General features: G+C 35.7%; 1 protein-coding gene across 3 annotated transcripts in view; it reads left to right on the top strand.

The window, feature by feature from the left end:
* Positions 1 to 23714, top strand: part of shdb (Src homology 2 domain containing transforming protein D, b) — a 36018-nt gene that overhangs the window by 4521 nt on the left and 7783 nt on the right. For 2 of the 3 annotated variants that reach the window (XM_016471762.1, XM_016471764.1), the window contains exons 3-4: positions 2113 to 2263; positions 10661 to 10873. In XM_016471762.1, the coding sequence (XP_016327248.1) occupies positions 2113 to 2263; positions 10661 to 10873 (364 nt within the window). Of the gene's footprint in view, positions 1 to 2112; positions 2264 to 10660; positions 10874 to 13803; positions 13915 to 23714 lie in introns of all 3 variants that reach the window. The other variant, XM_016471761.1, reaches the window with a different exon arrangement.

Genomic DNA, 23714 nt, shown 5'->3' with positions numbered 1-23714 from the left:
TATATATATGTGTGTGTGTGTGTGTGTGTGTGTGTGTGTAAAATGTACAATATATAATATATAAATATTTGTGTGTATATATAGATTACTATATAATTTGCTAGTAATTTTCACAAATAATTACTAAAAACAGCAAGTAAACGTAGAAAGACTGAAATAGTGTTTTCTTGTAAAACGTACAATAATTCTTGTTTTATTTACAACTTCAACAAATTTATTTTTAGAGTATATTATATTATATTTAGGGCTGGGCAAGTTAACGCGTTATCACGTTAAACGCATTAATTGATTAACGCAGACAATTATTTTATCACGCATTAACGCAGTTTTTTATTATTATGAACGTCCATTGCTCACTGGCTCTGAACGCATATAGGCAAACCATGGGTCACAGGAGGGGTGGGATGTTGATCAGTACTGGCTTGGGATGGGTGTCATCATGTGGAGACAGCAGAGAAGCGCTCTCGCTCAGCACAGTGAAGTGCATAGTTTTGTTAACTCTGTGGTTTATTATTTTGAGTTGTTTGTGATGTGGTAACACACGGCCCTCTCTCACAATATATTATGCTTTACAGATCTATCACTTTTGCCGCTCAGAAATGTTTACGCAATCGTGCTGCACGTATCAGAAGTTCCGCGCTCCGACACTACATGCGTACCGCACCCGAGCCCAACTGAACCGCACTCTGGCCCACCTCTTCCAACTGAGCCAGGGCCGGCTAAACGAACCGTGGCACGGAGCGATCACACTAGTCAAACGAACCGGGCTTTGGGGGTCAAAAGCGCTCAGGCACGGTTAAGATTGCTTAGTCCGAGTACATCCTTATTCTCCCGCATCCCGCACACACGAGTCTCTACCTGCCCGCACCCGCACTCGCCCATCAAGTGTTGTCCCGCGCCGCACTCTGCTGCGTTGGGTCCCGCGATCGTGCAGGTCTCCCAGGAGCTCGGAAGGAGCCTGTTATAATGTTATGATCGAGGCTCTGGACTCTGAGCATAACTTGTTTTTCTGTAACAATAACTATAAAATATTTTCTATAAAAATGTTAATGCCCTGGCAGTGGCAAATAAGCTTTTGTTTTATATTTAATTTGATTACATTATTGTTAAGTTGAGATTTACAAGAAATATTTTAACTGCTACAATGTAAAAGGAATACTGCTGTAAAAAAGCACCTTATTTGTTTAAAGTGTTTGCAAACCAAATGTTAATGCACTTTTGTTCATATAGCAGTACTTTTAACTTAAAAAAGTGCGCAATACACTACTTTTGAATTCATTATTGAATTTTGTGCATAACATTGCGATTAATCGCCATTGTTATGCACAAAATTCAATAATGATTAAAAATTGTAATCATTGCCCAGCACGTTATGTTACGTTATGTTATGTTATGTTATGTTTAGGGCTGTGCAAATAATCGAATGCGATTTTCATGCATATCTCATCAGTAAAGCCGGTTCTGTGATTAGTAGTAAATCTAATAACGGCCGCTCCATCTGAAAGCACATGCTGGAGATTTACTACTAATCACAGAACCGGCTTTACTGACGAGGTCCGCATGAAAATCGCATTCGATTATTTGCACAGCCCTAATTATATTATATTATATTATATTATATTAAAATGTTAAGTAGTCATACATCTGAGGAGTTAAGAAAAAGGGGTTAAGAAATTGAGTTAAGAAAAATTATATAATTTATTTTACAGTACAACTGTAAAGTTAAAATACTTTCTTTTTTAAATAAGCTCTTAAAGCTTCTCTTTCCTCTCTTTTGACAACAGCTGGTTTATAAGCATTTCTCATTTCTAGTTATAGATGGTTGCGTGTTGTGTTCCCAAATTAATGTTAAAAGTGATGCAAACTCACAGAGATGGAGTTTGTTTGAACTGCGCTGCTCTGAGACACTTAAAACACTGGATCATGAGCTGCTCACGTGTAAATGAATACGCTGCTGTGCCTTACTGTGAAACAGACCGTACAAGTGGGTTCTTTTGCCTTATAATAATGTGAAATAATTTCCCTTCATTCATCCCTCAGCAAACTGAGATAATCTTCAGTTTGTCCCCTCTTCTGGTTTAAGATCACCACATGATTTTTTTCTTGTTTCAGGTGGTTCCTTCAGCTCCAGTCATGGGAGATACGGACTACTCCGACCCATTCGATGCTCGTTTGGACCCGCGTCCCGAAACAGCTCAAGGCCCGATCACTCCTGAGAACAACGGCTACATGGAGCCCTACGAGGCCCAGAAAGTGATAACCGGTCAGTCAGACTTTGTTCTGTTTTTTTTGGTGTGTGTTCCCATAGCCCAGGGGAGTCTGGTTTGCCCTTTGAGTCGTATGGAGAGAATGAAGTATGAGTGTGTCTTTCTCAGTGACTCCCCAGACATCCAGTGATGTCAGACAGTGACTCACTGCTGACTCTCACAGATTACAGTTTTATATTAATGTAATCTGTTCCATTGTTTTATTCCTTACAAATTGTTGAACTTTGCCCTTCTCACTTGCTGATTTGAGAGATTTAATCTTTAAAACCTAGACATTTTAAGACATCATCAGGGAAGACTGTTCCAAAAGGTAGCCACAAATATTTGACTGTTTTCTAAGACACCTGGCCAAATCTTAAGGCAGCATTGCATGTATCGTTTGCAGTTGAAGCAGGCCCACAATGCATTGGCGGTACCAGCAGAGTCCAGAGAAATGACGATTATAACTAACTTGTGTAGAGTTGTTTAGTCATGACATCAGGTTGCTGGCCAGAATGGCTAATTTGCTATGGGTTCCCTCAGGAATTTCCTGTGGGTTTTTAGAATAGTGCTTTTTGATTTATGAGAAAATGGGGTCTGTAGTTAGCATTAGCTCAAGAGACTTCAAGAGGTTTTGTTCCACAGTGTGAATGACACAGTCATACCTCAATTTACCTAATTTCCCCTTTTTTTACATTCAGAATATCTTTGTTGTCATCTAACGCTCACTTAAAATTAAACTTTAAAAACACTAATAATTTAATAGCACTGTTAACTGAAAATGAATATAAATTTTTCATACTGTAAATTATAATGTTGTAATACCGAATTTCACTTGTATCAAAATGACTGATTTTAGATTTTGGTGTTTTAAAGTTCTCCTATTATGGGTAATGAAAGGTTCATATTTTGGTTTTGGGAGTCCCCAACAACAGGTTGACATGCATGCAAGGTCAAAAAACACTTTCATTATCTTATAATATGCATTTATTTTTACCTTATTTGCTCAACGGCTCCCAAACGATTCGCTCAACGATTCATTTTTCCAAACCCCTCGTTTGCATGATGCTAATATGCGGTGATTGGTTGGATTGGTCTCATTTTCATTTCATCCTGCCTGTAATGCCTGATAAAGCAGCGTTTGTGAGCGCAGTGCTGCTTTGTGTACAGCGTTACCGGGGAAACAGCTATTTTTACCGCTCCAAAAGCGGCACCTAGTGGCAAAGAATGAATTTGCATTTTCATTCAGACCAATGCAAAAAGACCAACAAGTAGGCAGGCAATATGCTAATGTTTCATGTTGACGTCAACATGAAACGTCTTGGGAGTCGTTTTAAAAACGACTCGTTTCAGTGATTCAGAGTCGACTCTTTCTTTTGAGAGACAATAACTTTATACACTTTCAGATTTAAAACTTTGCAGGATGTTTTCATTCACTTGGAGCGGTGTTATACACTGCATGAAAGGTAATTTTCAAAAATCCATAATAGGGGCACTTTAATGGAGCATTTTTCAATTTCTTAGTATTCGTTGTTTTAATTAACACTATTTTTAAAATGAACTTTTAAAACTATGTCGATTTGTGATTTATTTACATTTTTAGAGTGTAGTGTTTTAAATCTTCGTTGTGTTGCAGGACCCCAGTGCCATGCCTCGGCCCACCTCTCAGGACCTGGCCGGGTTCTGGGACCTGCTGCAGCTCTCCATCGATGATGTTACCTCCAAATTCAATGAGCTGCAGAAGATTAAATCCAACGATTGGAGGCTTTTTGAAAGTCCTGTGAAGAAGGTGAGAGCTGATTGGTTAGAAGTTTTGTGATGGTTGTATTTGACATCAAACCTAATTTGATGCTAGAGGTTGTACTTATAAAATAAATTCAAAAGTTTGGGGTCGTTAAGATTTTTTAAATAAATCAATACAGTGAAGACATTTATCATGTTGCAAAAAATATGTTCTTTTGAACTTTCTATTCATCAAAGAATCCTGAAAAAAAATTAACCACGGTCCCCACAAAAACATTACAAAAAAATAGTTTTCTGTTATGTTTTCAGCTTTGCCATCACAAGAATAAATTACATTTTAAAATATATAAAAAAATCAGTTTGCCACCTTGCTGTGCATAAAAGTCTTACCAATCCTTGACTTTTTAATGGTAGTGTATAGTTTATTAATTGAATTAAAAACATAATGTACCTCTAGTCTGCTGCAGATATTACTTGACACACATTTAAATGAAAAAATGAACACAATATTTGTACATTCATATCTTGTGTTTGTATATTATTTGTCATGGTTCCAGCTCCCGCCGCCAGTACCAAAGAAGACATTGCGTAAGAGTGTGACAAGGGAAAAATCTTTGGATCTCCCTGACCATCAAAGACAGGAGGCACGACGGCGCCTCATGGCGGCCAAACGCGCAGCTTCATTCCGCCAAAATTCAGAGTCGACTCTTTCTTTTGAGAGACAATAACTTTATACACGGTGCACTTTCAGATTTAAAACTTTGCAGGATGTTTTCATTCACTTGGAGCGGTGTTATACACTGCATGAAAGGTAATTTTCAAAAATCCATAATAGGGGCACTTTAATGTGTTCAGACAATTTAATTTATTCTATACAAGTGGAATATAATTTAAATATTGTCAGTTATCGGTTTATATTTATCGGCCAGAATTTTATTACCAATGCTTTCCTATTTCACATTATCTGCTGATTCAAGACCACAGCTTCCCAAGCTATTTTTTAGCTAAAATGGAAGCGGAATTTTACAGTTAGTTTATTTCTTTATTTAGAGGAATATGTTAGTGTAGCAATTAGGGATGGGCGATATCTTATCGTTTGCGATATACCGGTAAAAATTCTCCCCACGATAAGAATTAGTCTTCCTGCGATAATAACGATAAAGTCTAGTTGTTGACATATTTCTGTGTGCGACAATGCGGAGCGACATCACGGAAAGCGGACGTGAAATTGAGAAGGAGTAGCCTATATCGCTAAATGAGGAGCTCGAGCTGTAACTGGTTTGGTTAGGGCTGTACAGTGCACAAAAAATCAGTCTGAATAAATGTACTACAGTAGCACGTGTGCGATTCCCTATTAATTTGTTGTGTCTCCCAAAATGCGTAATAAACATGCTTTTAGTCCCGGTGTCCTCATATGAGGACATGTATGAAATCAACCTCCTGTTTCGTAACAAAGTTATATTTTGATTTGAAACCCCATAACATTTTCCTGAGATGTTGATTTATGACACAGTCTAAAAATTTGTCCGATTTAAATGACAATTACAAAATATTATCATATTTCCATAAGAGTGTCACTAAATTAATATCAGACATTTTTGAAGACCAAGGAGAGTGGGTGGTCATAGTGAAACATCCAAACATTTAGTATCTCTGAAAAGCCCTGAATGTGCTCTGTACAGGACATCCAGACTTAAAACTGTGGCATGTATAGTCTCAGAGAAATTCACTAAAATATAATGTCCTCATATGTGGATGCAGGGTCTCAGGAGGTTAATGCTCACCCTATTTTGGGTAAAAATAGGAAAGATAATACTTTTCTTAAAAGAAACAGGATTCCCTGAATTATCGTCATTGATATGATTATCGTAATAAATACCAGAAATATCGTGATATATTTTTAAGCCCATATCGCCCATCCCTAGTAGCAATTTGTAGTTGCGGTTAATTTCAAATGGGCTTTTAACCGGCATTGCAATTACAGACATGCCAATTTAGAGCACATTTTCTTAAAAATGCAAGTTGCTAACATGGTTGCCTGATTTGTTAAGTATGTAAACTCAGATCTTTATCGTAGCTGTAGTCCTTATTTAGCGACTTGTTAGCAGCTAGCATTTTAAAGCACACAACTGCTTCAAAATCTAAATTCAATGACTTCAATTACTTTAATTTATGTTATATAACAAAACATAACCTTATTTTACTCACGAAAACTGTTATTCTGAAAAACCATTACAAAATTTCCTCAGGCAACCAATGGCTAAAAACCGCTAATGCTAACTCTTCTGGACACAATTTCATTCGTATTCAATGTGTTAGTTAAATTCGATATAACTAACTTAAATGTTGTACCTGGTATTTGTTTGGGGTTGTATTTTCTTTACTTCTTAGAGTGTCATGACTAGCATTAGCTTAGCAGTGTGCTAACACAACTCCCATCTAGGGGTGGGCAATATGGAAAAAAATATATCACAATTTTTTTTTTTTTATATATATCACGATTCACGATTTTATCACGATTCTTTGTCATGTTGGTTTTACTATTTTGTAAGTTGTCTAAGCATTACATCCAAACTAATTTCCCTATTATAAAGACAATGCCTTTCAAGGTAAAAAAAAAAAAAATGAATGCAGATATTTAGGCCAAAGTGGGCGAAGATAGATACAAATATTTGTCATTATTTTATCTTTGTTATTAAAAATAAGAAAAAAGATACACATTACAACTACACATAATATACAAATAAAACAAACAGTGCTTTATTTTCAGTGTATTTAGCAGGAGCATTCAAGAAATTTAATGCACAAACATAAAGATAAAACACTATATAGACTGATTCCTAAAGCAACTGTATTAAAGTTTTTCAGTCAAGAATGAGTGATTTTTCTCTTTGTGTTTTGTTGTTTTATTAATGTTAAAGAAATAGTTCACCCAAAAATAAAAATTCTGTCATCTGTCTTTCAATTCTGTCATAGTGTTTTATTTTTATACCATCATTTACTCACTCAAAAGTTGTTTTAAACCTGAATTAGTTTCTTTATTCTGCTGAACATAAATGCTATTTTGAGGAACGTTTTTAAAACGAATCCAAAGCCGTTTCATGTTGACGTCAACATGAAACATTAGCATATTGCCCGCCCACTTGTTGGTCTTTTTGCTTTGGTCTGAATGAAAATGCAAATTCATTCTTTGCCACTAGGTGCCGCTTTTGGAGCGGTAAAAATAGCTGTTTCCCCGGTAACGCTGTACACAAAGCAGCACTGCGCTCACAAACGCTGCTTTATCAGGCATTACAGGCAGGATGAAATGAAAATGAGACTAATCGAACCAATCACCACAGATTAGCGTCACGCAAACGAGGGGTTTGGAAAAATGAATCGTTGGGCGAATTGTTTGGGAGTCGTTGAGCAAATATGGTAAAAATAAATGCATATTATAAGACAATGAAAGTGTTTTTTGACCTTGCATGCATGTCAACCTGTTGTTGGGGACTCCCAAAACCAAAATATGAACCTTTCATTACCCATAATAGGAGAACTTTAAAAGTTTACCTATTTTTAAGCTGCAAAAGTTGTGAGCGCTGTAGTATTATAGTTGCATAGAAAACAATGAGAAGGCATCGCAGTGAAATATGAATACGAGCTCTGTGTGAACAACCACTTAGAAGGTAGCTGTCTATATAGACAAACTTTGCAAGGTTTTGGAACACAGCTGAAATGCATTGCGTTCCTTAGATATTTTCAGGGAATTGTGTTGGATTTTCTTGCCGTAGGACCCCAGCATTCACCTTAATTTCTCCTCAGATCGGTCTTGCCTTCAAGGCAGCCTCATTTAATTTTCAATCCATCTCTACAGGTTAATCTCTTCTCTCATTCTCCATCAATTCTCAGGTACGAGGGAATCTAGCAGCCCCTCTCTCGCTCGTCACAAACGCTTAACATCAACACACACACTCCTGTAGCTCTCCCTCTCCCTCCACCTCAGGGTCTGTCCCTCAGGGCCCCTTCTTTGTCGCTATGGAGACGGCTAAAGAGCCCAATAGAAGCAGGATGTGTGAAGGTTAAAGTTTGTCTTTCTCTTGTTACTGTACGCCTGTCTGATTTCTTTCTTTCTTTCTTTCTTTCTTTCTTTCTTTCTTTCTTCCTTTCTTCCTCATTGAAGCACACATCCATGCCAGTATTCCTTTCCAGGCAGTCCGTCTCATGTCTGGTCTGTTTGGTTTCACGCTTCTCGTAATTTTTAATGTCTGGTCTGTTCGCCGAATGAAACTCAAGTGACTAATTCATGGATGTCTTTGTAAATTAGCATTTAGGGTTGAAAAGATTAAGAGAATGTTCCGATTTCTCTACAGCTTTGAATCAACAACATTTGTGTTCGTTATAGTGTCTATTAAATATGGTGTTTGCACAATATATCGATTCCATATAGGTTTTTAACCGATATTAAAATTCTTTTGATTTAATGTATTGATTAAAATTGGATATTTTACTGTGCATGCCAGTGTTGTTATACTTTTACTAAAGCTTTTACATTTTTTGAAATAAAATAAAATATAAATATTTAATTAAAAACTTAAACTTTAAAAGCTTAAATGAATATTAGAAATGTTCCCCTAACTGAAATAAACCAAGTTAAAGTACTATAATTACTAAAACTTGAACTAAAATTAAAATGAAACTGAAAATATAAAAACAAAAGCCAATTTAATAGCTTTAAATAAAATTTAAATACTACATAAATAATACTAAAATTACATGTTTAGATTTCCTTTGCCATTATCTAAAACTTAATATACAGTTAATATCTTAAAAAATAATAAATTAATAACACAAGCTAAATAACAATTTAAATGTAATCTTTAGCAAATCTCAAAATGTATATCAATTTTTCACGCTGTACATAATCATTGATAAACCTTTGTTAAAAAAAATTTAGATTTTTTTTTTTTTTAATTTTAGTTTGAAGGTAAAGTTTTAGTAGTTTTGTTGTGTGTTTTTATTGTATTCGTTTTTTTTTTAAGTTTTAGTTATTTTAGTACTTATTTTATTTCAGCTAGTTGGCAAGGCAAAATTTCTTTATTACATTATTACATAAAATATTTTCAAATTATTTTAGTTTTAGCTAACAATAGTAACCCTGATTCTGCAATTCACTAGCATTTAAAATGATAGAATTTTGTAATTAGTGTTTTATGTTTAATTTATTTAAACAAAATATTTTATAATTTTAATATCAGGTATCGAATAAATAATTATCAGTTTATCGGTATTGGCCAGAATTATATTGGGATCAACCAGAGTTTTAATGCCACTGTCTCGCTAGTTCACTCTGATTCAAGTCAAAAATTTAGCAAGCAAACTTGAGCTAAAATGAAAGCATGATATTTCTCAAAACATTTTGTAGTTGCAGTTCTTTTCATATAGGCTTTTAACCGCATGTTATTTTTGCTGAAAAGCACTTGAAGGTCATTCAGACATCCTGTTGTTTGGTGCTTGTCGTTTGAGAGGTATGATAATGGAAATAAAAATCCCCATCAGGAGAGATGAGAGACCCCAGTCCTTGAGATTGGACTGGGTCTGCGCACACGCACACACTCACGCACACACTCGCATCTCTTTCTCTCTTTGTTAAACCCTCCCGTATGAAGCGGGCAAGCTGTGCAAACACAATTTGTCTCTCCTTCAGATTCATACCCTGCCACTCTTCACCAGACATTTTCATAATTAATGTGGCCCAGGCGAGGGAGCCCAGCTGTGGAGCCCAGGGAATATATCGATTTATTGTTGTCTTGATTTAACAGCGCGGCCTGTCTCACACCGTTTTTTAATGAACACATGCCACAATAAAACTTCTAGAAGATGCCTGAATCAGCTTTCAAACACAACTGTCATGACAATAATCTTACAAAGCCAGATATTGGACTATCAACACTAGCAACGAACTGCACTTGGATATGCCATGTGACTGACACACAATGTGAATGACCACAGTTTGGTTTTGTTTAAAGAAATAGTTCCCCCAAAAATGAAAATGTACTCACTGTCAGGATATCCAAAATGTAGATGTTTGTTTTTTTGTTTTTTTCATTGGAACAGATTTGGAGAAATGTAGCAGTACATCACTTGCTCACCAATGGATGCTCTGCAGTGAATGGGTGCCGTCAAAATGAGAGTCCAAACAGCTGATAAAAACATCACAATAATCCACATGTAACTCCAGTCATCAGTGAACATCTTGTGAAGCAAAAGCTGTGTGTTTGTGAGAAACAAATCCATCAAGATGTTTTTAACTTCAAACGGTTTCTTTCAGCTAAAATACGAGTCATTTCTCAATGTTATTGCTTTCTCCGGTGTAAAAGTTGTCCTATCTAAATCAGGAGAGGAATATGCACAGCATGGTGATGGAGTTGTTACTTAAAAACCTCCGGCTTTTTGCCTCACTAGATGTTAATTAATGGACTGGAGTGGTGTGGATTGTGATGTTTTTATCAGCTGTTTGGACTCTCATTCTGATGGCACCCATTCACTACAGAGCATCCATTGGTGAGCAAGTGATGTAAAGCTAAACTTCTCCAAATCTGTTCTGATGAAAAACCTACTCTTCTACATTTTGGATGGCATTATAACATTTCATTTGGGAAAGTTTATAACAGGTTTGTTTGGTGTTGCAGAGCTGCAGAGGAGAGCTGGTGGTGGAGCAGGAGGATGGGGGAGAGGGGAGGTCCAGCTCTATGACACCCCATATGAGGAGCGCGTCCCAGGGCAGCCGGATCTGCCTGAGGAAGGGAGGGAGAGCAGGCTGCCACAGGACGACGAGAGGCCCGCTGACGAATACGACCAACCGTGGGAGTGGAAGAAGGAACACATCTCCAAGGCTTTTGCAGGTAAACCGACTAGCCGTTTTAACTTGCTTGGTTTTATGTGTCATCTGAGTTTGAGGGGGAAAAATTAAAGTTGTCTATTCTTCAGACTTCATTAAGTTTTTTATTAAAAGTTATTGTTAAATTTCTCATTTAAACGTTCATTACAGATTGTGAATTATATAGTGCTTTTTTTTTTTATTACCTTACTGATGTTCTTTTAAATTACATTTTTAAATAAAATATGCATAGTTATATATTAATTAAAAAATGTAAAGGAAAGAATTTTAAAAGTGAAAGTTTAATGAAGTAAATGAATAAAAGAAAATTACTAAATATTTCTCCACAATGACATCCAAAAGATTTGTTTGCAACAGTAGATTTAGGTGAAGGATTCTTTTACATTTTTAAATAAAAATAAAATAAATTAAATATTTATTTAAATGTTTAAAAGTAATTTATTAATAAAAATAATTATAAAAACAATCAATAAAAAAAATATATATATATATATATATACAGATTTGTGAAAATTAATTGTGAGCAGCATGTCCTAATAAAAAAAACAAATAAATAAAAATGAGAAAGAATTAACATAAAATAATTACATAATTTAAAATAAAGTAATAAGAACTATTCAAAATTACATTAATAATGAATGCATATTAATTCGTTTACTCATTCATTTTTTTGTATCAGTGAGATTAAGGTAAGTGTTTTTAAATGACATTTCTAAATAAAAATTAAATAAATAAAATATGTATTTAAAAAAAAAAAGCTTAAAAGTAAATTAATGTAGTACTTTAAAGAAGAAAAAAAAAAGAAAGAAAGTACTGGAAATGACTAAATAGACGGATGGCACGTCTCCACAGCACCATCCAATGGATTCATCCAACGTAACTGCCAAATTTGAGGTGAAGGATTCAGTGGGAAAGTATTTTTCATTGTTGCCTGCAGCAGAAAAAGGCGCAAAGGAAAATCAATCTGATTAAATCGTTCAATATCGTATTTCACTTGCAAACACGCTACATTATGGAAGTAAAACGGTTGCGAATGCTGTTTCATGTTGATTCTGTTTCATGTCCTACCACTGATCTGAGGCCAGTTTTATAGATCTCTTGATAATGATTTAAAGTGTTTTGGAAACAGAAGCCTTGAAGGGCAATTAGGAACCACAGAAGAAACAATACAGCCTGTAGGAATCAATTCTTCTTACTTCATTTATGTTTCATTGCGTTCTTTGGTATATTTTGGTTTAGGTAATTAGCATTTTTGGTTTTTGGTGGCAGAGGGATGTGAAAAGCGCTCCATATGGATGTTATTGGATCCAGTGAATGTGGCCCCGTGTGAAAGCAGTGCCGTGGGGCCAATCCTGTTTAATTGAGCTGTATCTCTGCGTCAGGGGTCAAGGTGACACTGGAATAAATCATCCCCCGCCTGGCTCACCATGCACGCATACACACACACAAACACACACTTTTTTTCCCATTAATTAAGGACTTTCTCAGCATGTCTGAGCATCAGTACAGCAGAACCAGTGGTCAGCAGTGCCATGCATGAGCACAGCACTTCCCAACATCGAAACTGCAATGGTTTACTGCTGCAGAAGCACTCTGTATTTTTAGCTGAGAGACAGAAAGTGAGCGCAAGGGGCCCGTGGTAACTGCTGATGTGACGACCTGCTTTTGTAGCACAGAAATAAAGAAAGAAAATAATTAATAAATGCCATGATTGCATATTGTGTGAGCTATAAAAATGGCATCTGATCCTGGTCTGATGGACCCTGATTATTTAGGGCTTCCTTAAGACTGACTAGTCAAAAGGAAGTGGTCATACATTTCATACTATTTGGCATTCTGTGTGTTGGCACATGCAAACAATTTTTAATTATCCTAAAGATATCACCTCATTTGTAGAGGTTTTAATCGATTTTTTAATTTTTTCTGTTTTATTAATTGTTAATTGTATAAATTTGATATTTTTTGGAATGAATGAATGAATTACAAATACATACACATTAAAATAATGTAAAAAAAATAAAAATTCAAATTAAATTCATTCATTCATTCATTCTGTGCGCAAATGGTTTCCACAGTGCCATCTCTTCATTCTCTTCAGCATCATCCTTTTTTTTTACATTTGAATAACCGAATAATGAAAAATAAATATAAATAATGAATAATGAAAATAAATATACACATTAAAATAATTTAAGAAGAAATATTTCAAAGTAAATTAATAAATAATGCATTTAGTTAACAATGAGTTTAGTTAATCATTCTGTGGGCCGCTCATCTCTAGTGTCTTCTTATTTTAGTTTTAATTACTCTTTTTAAATAAATTACACTTAGTAAATAATCAAATTTAAATATCAAATAAAATATACAAAATGACATAATTTAAAATGAAATATTCAAAAATAAATTATTAATGAATGCATTCATTCCTTCTCCAGAAGGCCATATAATGGGTTCGCTTGTAACTGCAAGATTTGTGTGAGGGGTTCAACTGAAATGAATTTTTCGACTGAGCAAATGAAAATCAATATGATTAAATAGCTGAATATCGTATTTTAATTGGAAATGTGCCATTTTACAAGTAAAATGGGTTTCAAGTAGAATCTGTTTCATATACTACTGATTTGAGGCCAGTTTTATAGATGACTGGATAATGAATTAAACCAGTGTTTTTGAAATCGAGGTCTTTGTTAAGACCAACTAGTCAACTAATTGTCCAATATTTGTACTTGGACATTTTCTAGTAGCTGCACAGCTCCACCACTGAATAGCGATGCTGAAAGCTCTTGTGTGTGTTGGTGCGAGTGAAGAGATTTGTGTGCAGAGACGGGGTGATGGTGAGGAGGGGGCTATAGCCTTATGAGTGGAGGGCCGCAATCAGTCACACACTGACACCTCCGCTCTCCTTCAACCTCCCTCCCTCTCTCACCCTTTCAGCTCTGACAGGTTTGTCCTCCTGCAGTGCTGACACACTCGGGCTGATAAACCACCGCAGGGGTGCAGGGGCATCTCCATCCACCTCCTCCCCCATCTACCCCTCCAGCAGTGGTTATTATCACACTCAGGGGAGAACGGAGTGAAAAAGATGACTGGACTGAGAGCAGGATGAGCTGAGGGGGACAGAGAGACAGAAGGACACATTAAAGCATCTTTAGCACATATACAGCCATTTTCAATTTGAGAAATGGTCTGTGATTGGACCATTTTAAAACCTTCAGACAATCAGAAGCTCAGTTACTATAGATGAAACATTAATTGCATTATGTTTTATTTGCCAAAGTGGTATGGCTAAATTCTAAGGGGCGTTCAACTAAAAACTGAAAACCTAAAATGCGTTCTGGCCATTTATTTATGCAACAACATTGTTTTGGGAGCCTGAAAACAAATTTTTGAAAATGACACAATGTAAATTTGTGAAAATGGTGACGTCATGTCCTTGCTTTTTACATGTTTGCATAGTGTTTGTTTACCAAGTGACATCGCCAACTACTGGCCTGTTTGTTTACTAAGTGACATCGCCAACTACTGACCTGTAGCATGAAGCCGGTTTCAGTTTTTACCCAGGTAAGTTCACATTTAGTTTGAGTAAACTCTGAGTTTTCGGGCTTAAAGGGATAATTTCACCCAAAAATGAAAATTTGATGTTTATCTGCTTACCCCCAGGGCATCCAAGATGTAGGTGACTTTGTTTCTTCAGTATAACACAAATGGAGATTTTTAACTCAAACGGTTGCAGTCTGTTCAGACATTGCGGTGAAAATCAGAGGTAAAAAACGATATAAATACTGTTCAGTCTCTTGCACAGACTGATCGTTTTGTGTCTTTTCACATCAATGTATCGTCATGAGCCGCAGGGTTTAATTTGGTTTTGTTTGTGTATGTTTTTTGACTCCCAAAGCCATGATTCCCATCCACTTCCATTATATGACTGACAGACTGCAACGGTTTGATTTAAAAATCTCTGTTTGTGTTCTACTGAAGAAACAAAGTCACCTACATTTTTGGGTGAACTATCCCTTTAAGAAGGTGGGTTGGTTGGTTTCGTCGCCATGGTAACTTATGCTACATGGCTACCCTGCTCCGGAGCAGGTTATATATTATATAATTTATAAATATATACATGTAAATAAATGTAAATATTTTCAAAATATATACTGTATGTGTGTGTCTTTATATACATAATATACACAGTACACGCACATATATGATGTAAACAACAACTTTTATTTTGGATGCGATTAATCGTTTGACAGCACATATATATAGACTATATACAGTATATAGTCTATATATACAGTATACATATATTTCTGAATAATTATAATATAAATAAAACATAAAATACAAAATAATATGAATGTAAAAATAAGGAAATACGCTGTTAATAATTGTAATAAAAAAACAATTATTGAAATTTTAAATGTTACACCCATATAGTGATATCAGTGAAAAATGATAATCTAAATAAAAAAACAACACAAATTGAAATTAAATGAAACAATATATTTTTGCAATGTAAAAATTGTATTATGTGTTTAATAAATATATAAAAAAACTAAACTATTTATAATATAAAAATCAAGGAATATGCTATTAAACTGTAAAATATGCTATTAAACTATAAACTAAAATTACAAAAACATTTATAATATATATATATATATATGTGTGTGTAAATGTATAGCTGTTTCCCAGGTAACGGCTGTACACAAAGCAGCACTGCGCTCACAAACACTGCTTTATCAGGCATTACAGGCAGGATGAAATGAAAATGAAATCGACCAATCACCGCAGATTAGTCTCATGCAAACGAGGGGTTTGGAAAAATGAATCGTTGAGCGAATCGTTTGGCAGTCATTAAGCAAATAAGGTAGAAATAAATGCATATTTTAAGACAATGAAAGTGTTTTTTGACCTTGCATGCATGTCAACCTGTTGTTGGGGACTCCCAAAACCAAAATATGAACCTTTCATAACCCATAATAGGGGCACTTTAAACAATTGTTTGTTACTACATACCTCCTGTAATTTCAAGTCAATCAGATCAGTGCACTGAGATATGAGTATCCATGTGTTTCCACTGTCTGGCGGCCATTTTGAAAGCTGTCTGAAAACATTCACCAAAAGAGTAGCTCCTTAAATGTGCATTTTTTAGATGTTTAAGCCTTTATTTTGGGTACGTTTCACTACTTACTGTAAAATTAAGAGATTAATGTTTAGACTTTTGCAGATTATAACCTGGAACTTGGATGTGGGAAATAATTACATTAGATACAAAAGATAGTTTTAGCAGCATAGCGCAGATGCTACAGAACACAATTAGCTGACTAACTGTATAAGATTGTGTGCTACGCTAATATATTACTTAGAAGATGGGTTGGTTTTGAGCAGGTTTCGTCGCCATGGTAACTTATGCTACATGGCTACCCTGCTCCGGAGCAGGTTTTATTCTGGGTTAGAGATCACAAATCCAAACTGGACCAATCAGATGTGAGCAAAGGGACATATATCTGATGGAATGAAGCCACTCGCCCGTATCTCTCGCTCCAAATTAAAGCAGTTTACAGTCAAAAGAATTTTAGAGACAAAATTGCCCGACTTTCGCAGCTAAACAATTGTAATTGTTTATAATTCATATAATATATTCATATCATTATTATATGAAGTGGCAATTAATTTTAAGCTTCGTATTTAATTATAAGACAATGAAAGTGTTTTTTGACCTTGCATGCATGTCAACCTGTTGTTGGGGACTCCCAAAACCAAAATATGAACCTTTCATAACCCATAATAGGGGCACTTTAAACAATTGTTTGTTACTACATACCTCCTGTAATTTCAAGTCAATCAGATCAGTGCACTGAGATATGAGTATCCATGTGTTTCCACTGTCTGGCGGCCATTTTGAAAGCTGTCTGAAAACATTCACCAAAAGAGTAGCTCCTTAAATGTGCATTTTTTAGATGTTTAAGCCTTTATTTTGGGTACGTTTCACTACTTACTGTAAAATTAAGAGATTAATGTTTAGACTTTTGCAGATTATAACCTGGAACTTGGATGTGGGTAATAATTACAGTTAGATCCAAAAGATAGTTTTAGCAACACAGCGCAGATGCTACAGAACACAGTTAGCTGATTAGCTATATAAAACTGTGTGCCAAGCTATAGAGCTGCACGACTATGACAAAAATCTTCACTACTTATTGTAAAATTAAGAGATTAATGTTTAGACTTTTGCAGATTATAACCTGGAACTTGGATGTGGGAAATAATTACATTAGATACAAAAGATAGTTTTAGCAGCATAGCGCAGATGCTACAGGACACAGTTAGCTGACTAACTGTATAAGATTGTGTGCTACACTAATATATTACTTCACAGGCATTACTGGCTTGTACTTTTAAATCCATAATATTATAAATTGTCAGTTTATTGCTGGTCTGTGGTTTTACAGTGCTGTAATTTTTAAAGATTTCATGTTATTGTAAGGTGAGCTTAACCCTTAAATGCATGAATGTTTTGCCAATCATTATTACATATTCAGGTTTAGCGACCCAGACCTCTATATCCAGCACGGATGGATCTCTAACTGCTGCAATAGCAAAGAAACTCTTGATATTTTAAGAAGAATTACAGAAGAATAAAATAAAGCATATTTCGTTACCTTTTGAAACTTAAAAGGGTTCAATTTGAGCAGATGGTTTTACCATCGCTGTCATCGTCAGAGCACACTTCCACAGTAGCCGAAAGTTGATGTCTAACTTTAAAAAATGAAGGAGGGAGAGGGTAGAGAATGATGTCCCGGGTCGCAAAAGACCCGAGGTATGCATTTAAGGGTTAAAGGGTACACTACTATGAACTTCAGCTTCAGTGTGACATCAATAAGAAAAAGTGTAATTTCATAGATATTGTTAATGATAGTTGTTCATAATAAAATATGTATGAACTTAATACATGACCTAGATTATTTATTTTGCAAAATATTGTCATTTTAATAAATATTACATGAAATTTATTAAAAATTGTTGCTGTTAAGCTCGGTGTGCTCTCTTTAAGCTCTTCCACACTGAACGTCTATGTAAATACTCCAGAAACAGACTTTACAGATAAACTGATGGTTTTCACTTTAATTTAATCTTTATAAAATGGTTAATAACTTATTTTCACAGCTTTAAGATGACAAAATTGAGACCTAACTATAGTTTTTATGCCCAAAGATGAAAGAGGCATGTCGTCCGTACAATGAAGGAGCCATCAGAAACCTGCTGTATCTGTCCAGGAAAAAAGCAGCTAAAGGCTGGAATACACTACATGACTTTTAAAATCTGAACTGATTTTTAAAACACCAGGCATCATACACTTACAGACTTTGTAAATAGTCACAAAGGAAAACTGGCCATCATACACTAAACGACTGAGGATCTCACACTAGCAGACTTTAAAATCCTTCCTATCACAACAAACTCAGGCAGAAATGTGCGCATTGTTGCTAGGAGACGCATGACAAATGAAAACAGTGTGTTTTAAAATCTGCTGAAAATATCAAACATGTTTGATCTCCTCTGACTGGATGGAATCAAAGTCTGAAGCTAAAAAATCAGAGTCTGTGACCATCATACACTACGCAATTTTCTTTGGAATCAGTCGACTCAAATCTGCAGACTGGCTCTGGCCTTTGGCAACTAGTGTCAACTTCTCCAGACTGTAAATCTGTGGAAAATCGGGGCAAAAATCGTGCAGTGTATTCCAGCCTTAAGAGACGATAGATAAGTTGACATCCATTTAGTAAGAGGCTTCATAATGAGGCTAGTTTCTGTGTTCATCCCCATGAATGAAATGTTTTATTGGTTTGTTTTATTTGATTTTTGAATGTGTTACTTAGCTGAATGTGGATTAGTATAGATTTTGCAATGTGCTTAAATGACACTTCACTATGAATTTTTCAATTATTCTTTAAAAAGGTTGTTTAAAATAAACAAGAATTTTTAATAAAACATGATGTGAGCTTAATGGGAACAGGGGTGTGCTTAAAGGGTACAGAAATGTACCCATTAAGCACAGCCATACTTTTTGCATTTACATCTTAATTATAATGCTTTTGTCATTTAAAATAAAATGAAATATTTTTGTGTGAGAGATTATTTTATTTGAACATAACTTCTTATGCTGAAACCGATATCTTGTGCACTAAAAATGTAGATTTTGGTGAGCTTAATAGGTACGTTTACCCTACTAATTTCATTGTGACTTTAATTTATTTCAAATGTTTATATACACCTAATAGTAAAGATGTTTTATTGTTCAAAAATGTTCGATATCGATACCTTTACTTTGATACTGGTTCCTGAACGATACTTTTTCCGATACCAATTTTAGGAAATTGTTTTAACAAGACTACATTACACATTTTCTCAAAAAACTTTCATTTTATTTCTTCAGCTTGTTGACATTTTCACACTTTTATAAACATCCATTACACTTCCGTTTTCAGTTCTGTACATAAGAAACATTTCTATGGATGAAACATGAAGCTAATAAATACATGATTACGACAGTATGTGATTTGCATGTGATTTTCATAAGATTCTGCCTATTTTCATAACAATACAGGGTGTTTGCGTGAGAAATGGTAAGCCGGTATAGCAATTAGCTTGATACAAAAGGCTACAAATAGCATATTTCAGCAACATTATATGGCCAAAACACACATTAGATCGCAATCGGAAGTTATTACAAGCACTCGATAGTGGTTTGAAGTGAGTTGAGTAAATGTGTAGTATACATCTTACAAATCTTCTTATGTAGTGTAGCATGATGGTCACGTAACATGCGTCACGTAGTGTGGACGAGATTATCGAAATTCGGTACCAAACAACAAATTTTTTTTGATACTTGATGGTATTAAGGGCAGTTTGGTCTGTGCCTAATAGATCTATACAGACAGAGATTTACATACCATGTTCTCTAATTCTATAGACCTACAGGTGTACAACCATCTAACACTGGCTCGAGACGTTCCCGGCTCTTCACTGTATAACTGTAATGCTCTACATTAACTGTCCCATCACTCCTGCGGTTCCAGCATGCCTGTCAGACCCAGTCAGGCTGACAAAGGGCAGTGCATCAGTGCCTGTTAGCGGGCCTGCAAAAAAAACCCACACTGAAGAGCGCCAGCCACTCGCCACAAAGGTCATCTCTGGGCTACAATACATCACGCTGGGGCAGATGGCCACAGCATTCGTACATCATTACTACCAAAGCACAAGGCTATAGAGAAATGCGTCTCTGGCTAGAAATGTGCAGAGATGGCAGATTACTCTAAGTGCGAGAGCCCATCTGGAATAATGAAAGCCTCATTTGAGCATGTAATAAAAAGAAACAATATTACATCAGTGCAAAACTGTGATTAAGTCTCAATTTACACAATAGATGTTATTACCAAAGGTGCAAACAAACTCTTAATGCGCTTTATGCTTTGGTAGCATTTTATGTGAGCTGTAAAACCTCATCTGGAGGCTTTTTTTTCTTGGTGTCTGGATTCAATTAACATGTTGTGGCAGCTAACATGCACAGATTTTAATGCTAATGTGACAATTAAGACTGAGATGTTGCTACATCTGAATATTTTGCTGTCATTTTACAATATTCAATATATATTTCTTTTTTATTGTTTTTCACAAAAGTAACAAGAAAGAATATTTAATAATTTTTTATGAATAATTTTACCATCCATCCATCCATCCAGATAAATATATCATTATGCATATTTGATAGATTTCTATCAAATTTCTGTAATTTCTATTTTATTTTCTGTAATTATATGTAATTATATAAATATTTATTAATATTTACCTGCACAATAATTACTTTTTTCACACCCACACACATATACATATTATATATATTACATTTTAATACTTTATATAGCATATAAACAATCACAGCATTTATAGCATTGATTAATTTTACCTCGTCACCAAGTCATTGTGAATAACAAATATTTTGTACATCACCTAAATCAAGTAAAATTTGAGAAAACTGGGAAAATTCTATTTATATTTACCGCACAGAGACCGTATTAATGGTCACAATGACTAATAAAGTTAATGTGCTATTTACCTCACTTATTGTTCTTGTAATTACCGGAAAACAGTACTAAGAAAATCCCATTTCTCCCCTTTCATTACATTCATCCTTTTACGCTCCACTGTCTGAGCTTTTTATCTTCTGTAAACCACTTACCGCCCTCTTTCCTCTCTCTCTTTCATTTTTCCTCCTAAGTGAGATGATATTCCCTCTTCCATCCCCCCCCGCTTGTATCCCTCTCTCTCCTGCCTCAGTGTATTTGCGCGAGAGCGAATTACCAGGACATGCCTTTTCATTACTGTCACAAAGAGAGAAAGAGAGGGAAATAAATTGATATAGGAGCCATTCTCGCTTCCCCCGGGCTTGCTTACAGCCGCTTGACAGACCCGGGACATGCGAGCCACCACTTTCTCTCTATTTCACTCACACCAACCATGTTCCCTCAGCAGCCCTTGCAGCCAAACCAAATCCTCCACACAATTGATCCAATGGCACTTCGGTTTGGGCCGAAGCCTTCCAAGAAAAGTGTGTAAGAAGTTTTAAAGGGGACACATTCGAAAATACGTCTATTATTTTTACACTTTGCACAATCCTTTATTCTGTGACTCCTTTAAACCCCAAAACCAAGTCAAGAACACATACAAGCATTGATGGACAAAATGACGGACAGCTATACCACCGTTCACATCCTCTACCGGTGTGACTCGATGATCTACAGTCGGTGGCATGTTGCTGAATGCATCTCTGCGGTTGATTAGCGTGGTAATGAGTGCAGAGAGGCTTGAGGGACGTGCCGGGCAGCCGTGTGGCTTAAGTGATTGTGGTAATTGAGTGGATAGTGACAGCTTTGCAATGGCCTAATTAAGGCTCACTGGACTGGGGCCAAGATTTTACCGTCATAGTCACACTTTTAACAACCGAACCGAGATGGAAAATGGAGCTGAAATGCTAATAAAACCAAACCATCTGTTGTGAAGGCATGTCAGCGTATAAGCAAAGGAGTCTGGGATATGTTTTATACGACATAACACTGAAAGATTGTGCTAAAAAGCATTGCAAACAGCTGTGAAAACTTTATTTTTTACCTGAGGGACACATTAGTATTAGTATGTGTTACTATACCTTTAAGAGATGCACGATATCGCATCAGACCAATATCGGAATCGGCCAATAATGACTTTAAATATAAATATCGGCATCAGCCCGGTATGAAAAATGATGCTGATATGTCTTGCCGATAAGAGGAATACATTAACTCTCATGTGCTCAGGGTGTGCTAGTGATTAGATCACGTCAGCATTGTGGCTCATTCTTGGAGCAAAGTTTTGCATGAATGGTGATTAGATTCACTGTTTTGGATCGCTGCTTTTAAACTAAGAAAGCACGTACTGAATGACGCGTTCGGTGTATGATACAGTAAACAGTAATAGCACGTGCAGTGGCAGCAGCGGCAGCGCAAACAGCTGGGAAAATGTTACTTTTTTCCTGAGGGCCACTTATGTTACGTTTTGCTACTGTATCTTTGAGACCATATGCTAATGAATATCATTCTCATTGGCTAGACTCTCTGAATGTGAAATCGCTCCAGATTACTCACAGGATGTTTTTCGCGTCACTCACATGAATAAAAACATTGCGCATGCTTTCCTCCATTTTCTGATACAACCGGACATGTCAATAAGCTCTTTGCCGATTGGCTTGCGCGACAGCGCGTCATTCGAATGTCCCGCTTGAGATTGAGTTTTTCAACTTGCGCAGAAGACACGACTGAGATGAATATCACATGTTTGTGGCTATTGCGTCACAGAATTCACATCTTTCATGCTGGCCAGTGCGAATTCATGTGTATTCGCACCTTTGCATTGACTTTGTATGTTGTATCTACTCGTGCAAATAATTAAATTCACTTTTGGTGTATGCTAATGACCAACATTCTGATTGGCTAAGCTCTTTGAATGTAAAATGAGTAAAAGCACTGCCATCAAGTTCCTAAATACATAAAAGGTACTTACATAGCAGTCATATGTTAATTAGCTTACGTGATTTCTAAAAGGACAAAAATGTTTTTGTAGCTTAGCAAGCTGCTTTGACATCTTACATGCTAACTGAAGCATAACTTCATAATTGATTTAACACTCTTCATAGGATTTAACTCAAAATGGAGCGACTTATAGCCTATAAATATATATATATATACAGTATATATATATATATATACATATACCTGTATGTATGTGTATATGTATGTATATATATATATATGTATGTGTATGTGTATATATATAATAATGCACAGGGAGCGGGGCGAAAGAGTCTGTGACATTCTCTTCAATAATTCACCAGTCAGCGGGGGATGTATGGGCCCGCCTGTTTCTTTTTCCAAACATCACCCCATCGTCTTCTTTTCGAGAGGGTGCGATGAAGGGGGTGGAGGCGTCGGATGGTGGTCCGTTTATAAAGATGTCACACATCTCCCCTTTGGCCTATTCTTCATCTTGTAATCCTGTTTGAGAGTGTGATGCGCTTGTATGCGTTACAAGGTGCCCCATGTAAGTGTGTGAGTTGGAATTGAGATGACTGGGATGCACAAATGTGGAATTTTTGGGCCGATAATTTTACTTTTTAAAGTTTACCCATTCTAACTAGCTGAATAGGTAGTTAATTAAAAACGATTCCTAAAATTATCTGAGAATAAGATCAGGATTGAACTTTTGTTGTTTAGTGGAACATACATCAATTAAGTTCTTCATGGAATTCTTTA

The sequence above is a fragment of the Sinocyclocheilus anshuiensis genome, unplaced genomic scaffold (assembly GCF_001515605.1).
Source record: "Sinocyclocheilus anshuiensis isolate Anshui unplaced genomic scaffold, SAMN03320099.WGS_v1.1 scaffold420, whole genome shotgun sequence".
NCBI classification, from domain to species: domain Eukaryota; kingdom Metazoa; phylum Chordata; class Actinopteri; order Cypriniformes; family Cyprinidae; genus Sinocyclocheilus; species Sinocyclocheilus anshuiensis.
Note: the sequence above shows the minus strand (reverse complement) of the source record. Positions and strands in the feature narration are given on the sequence as shown.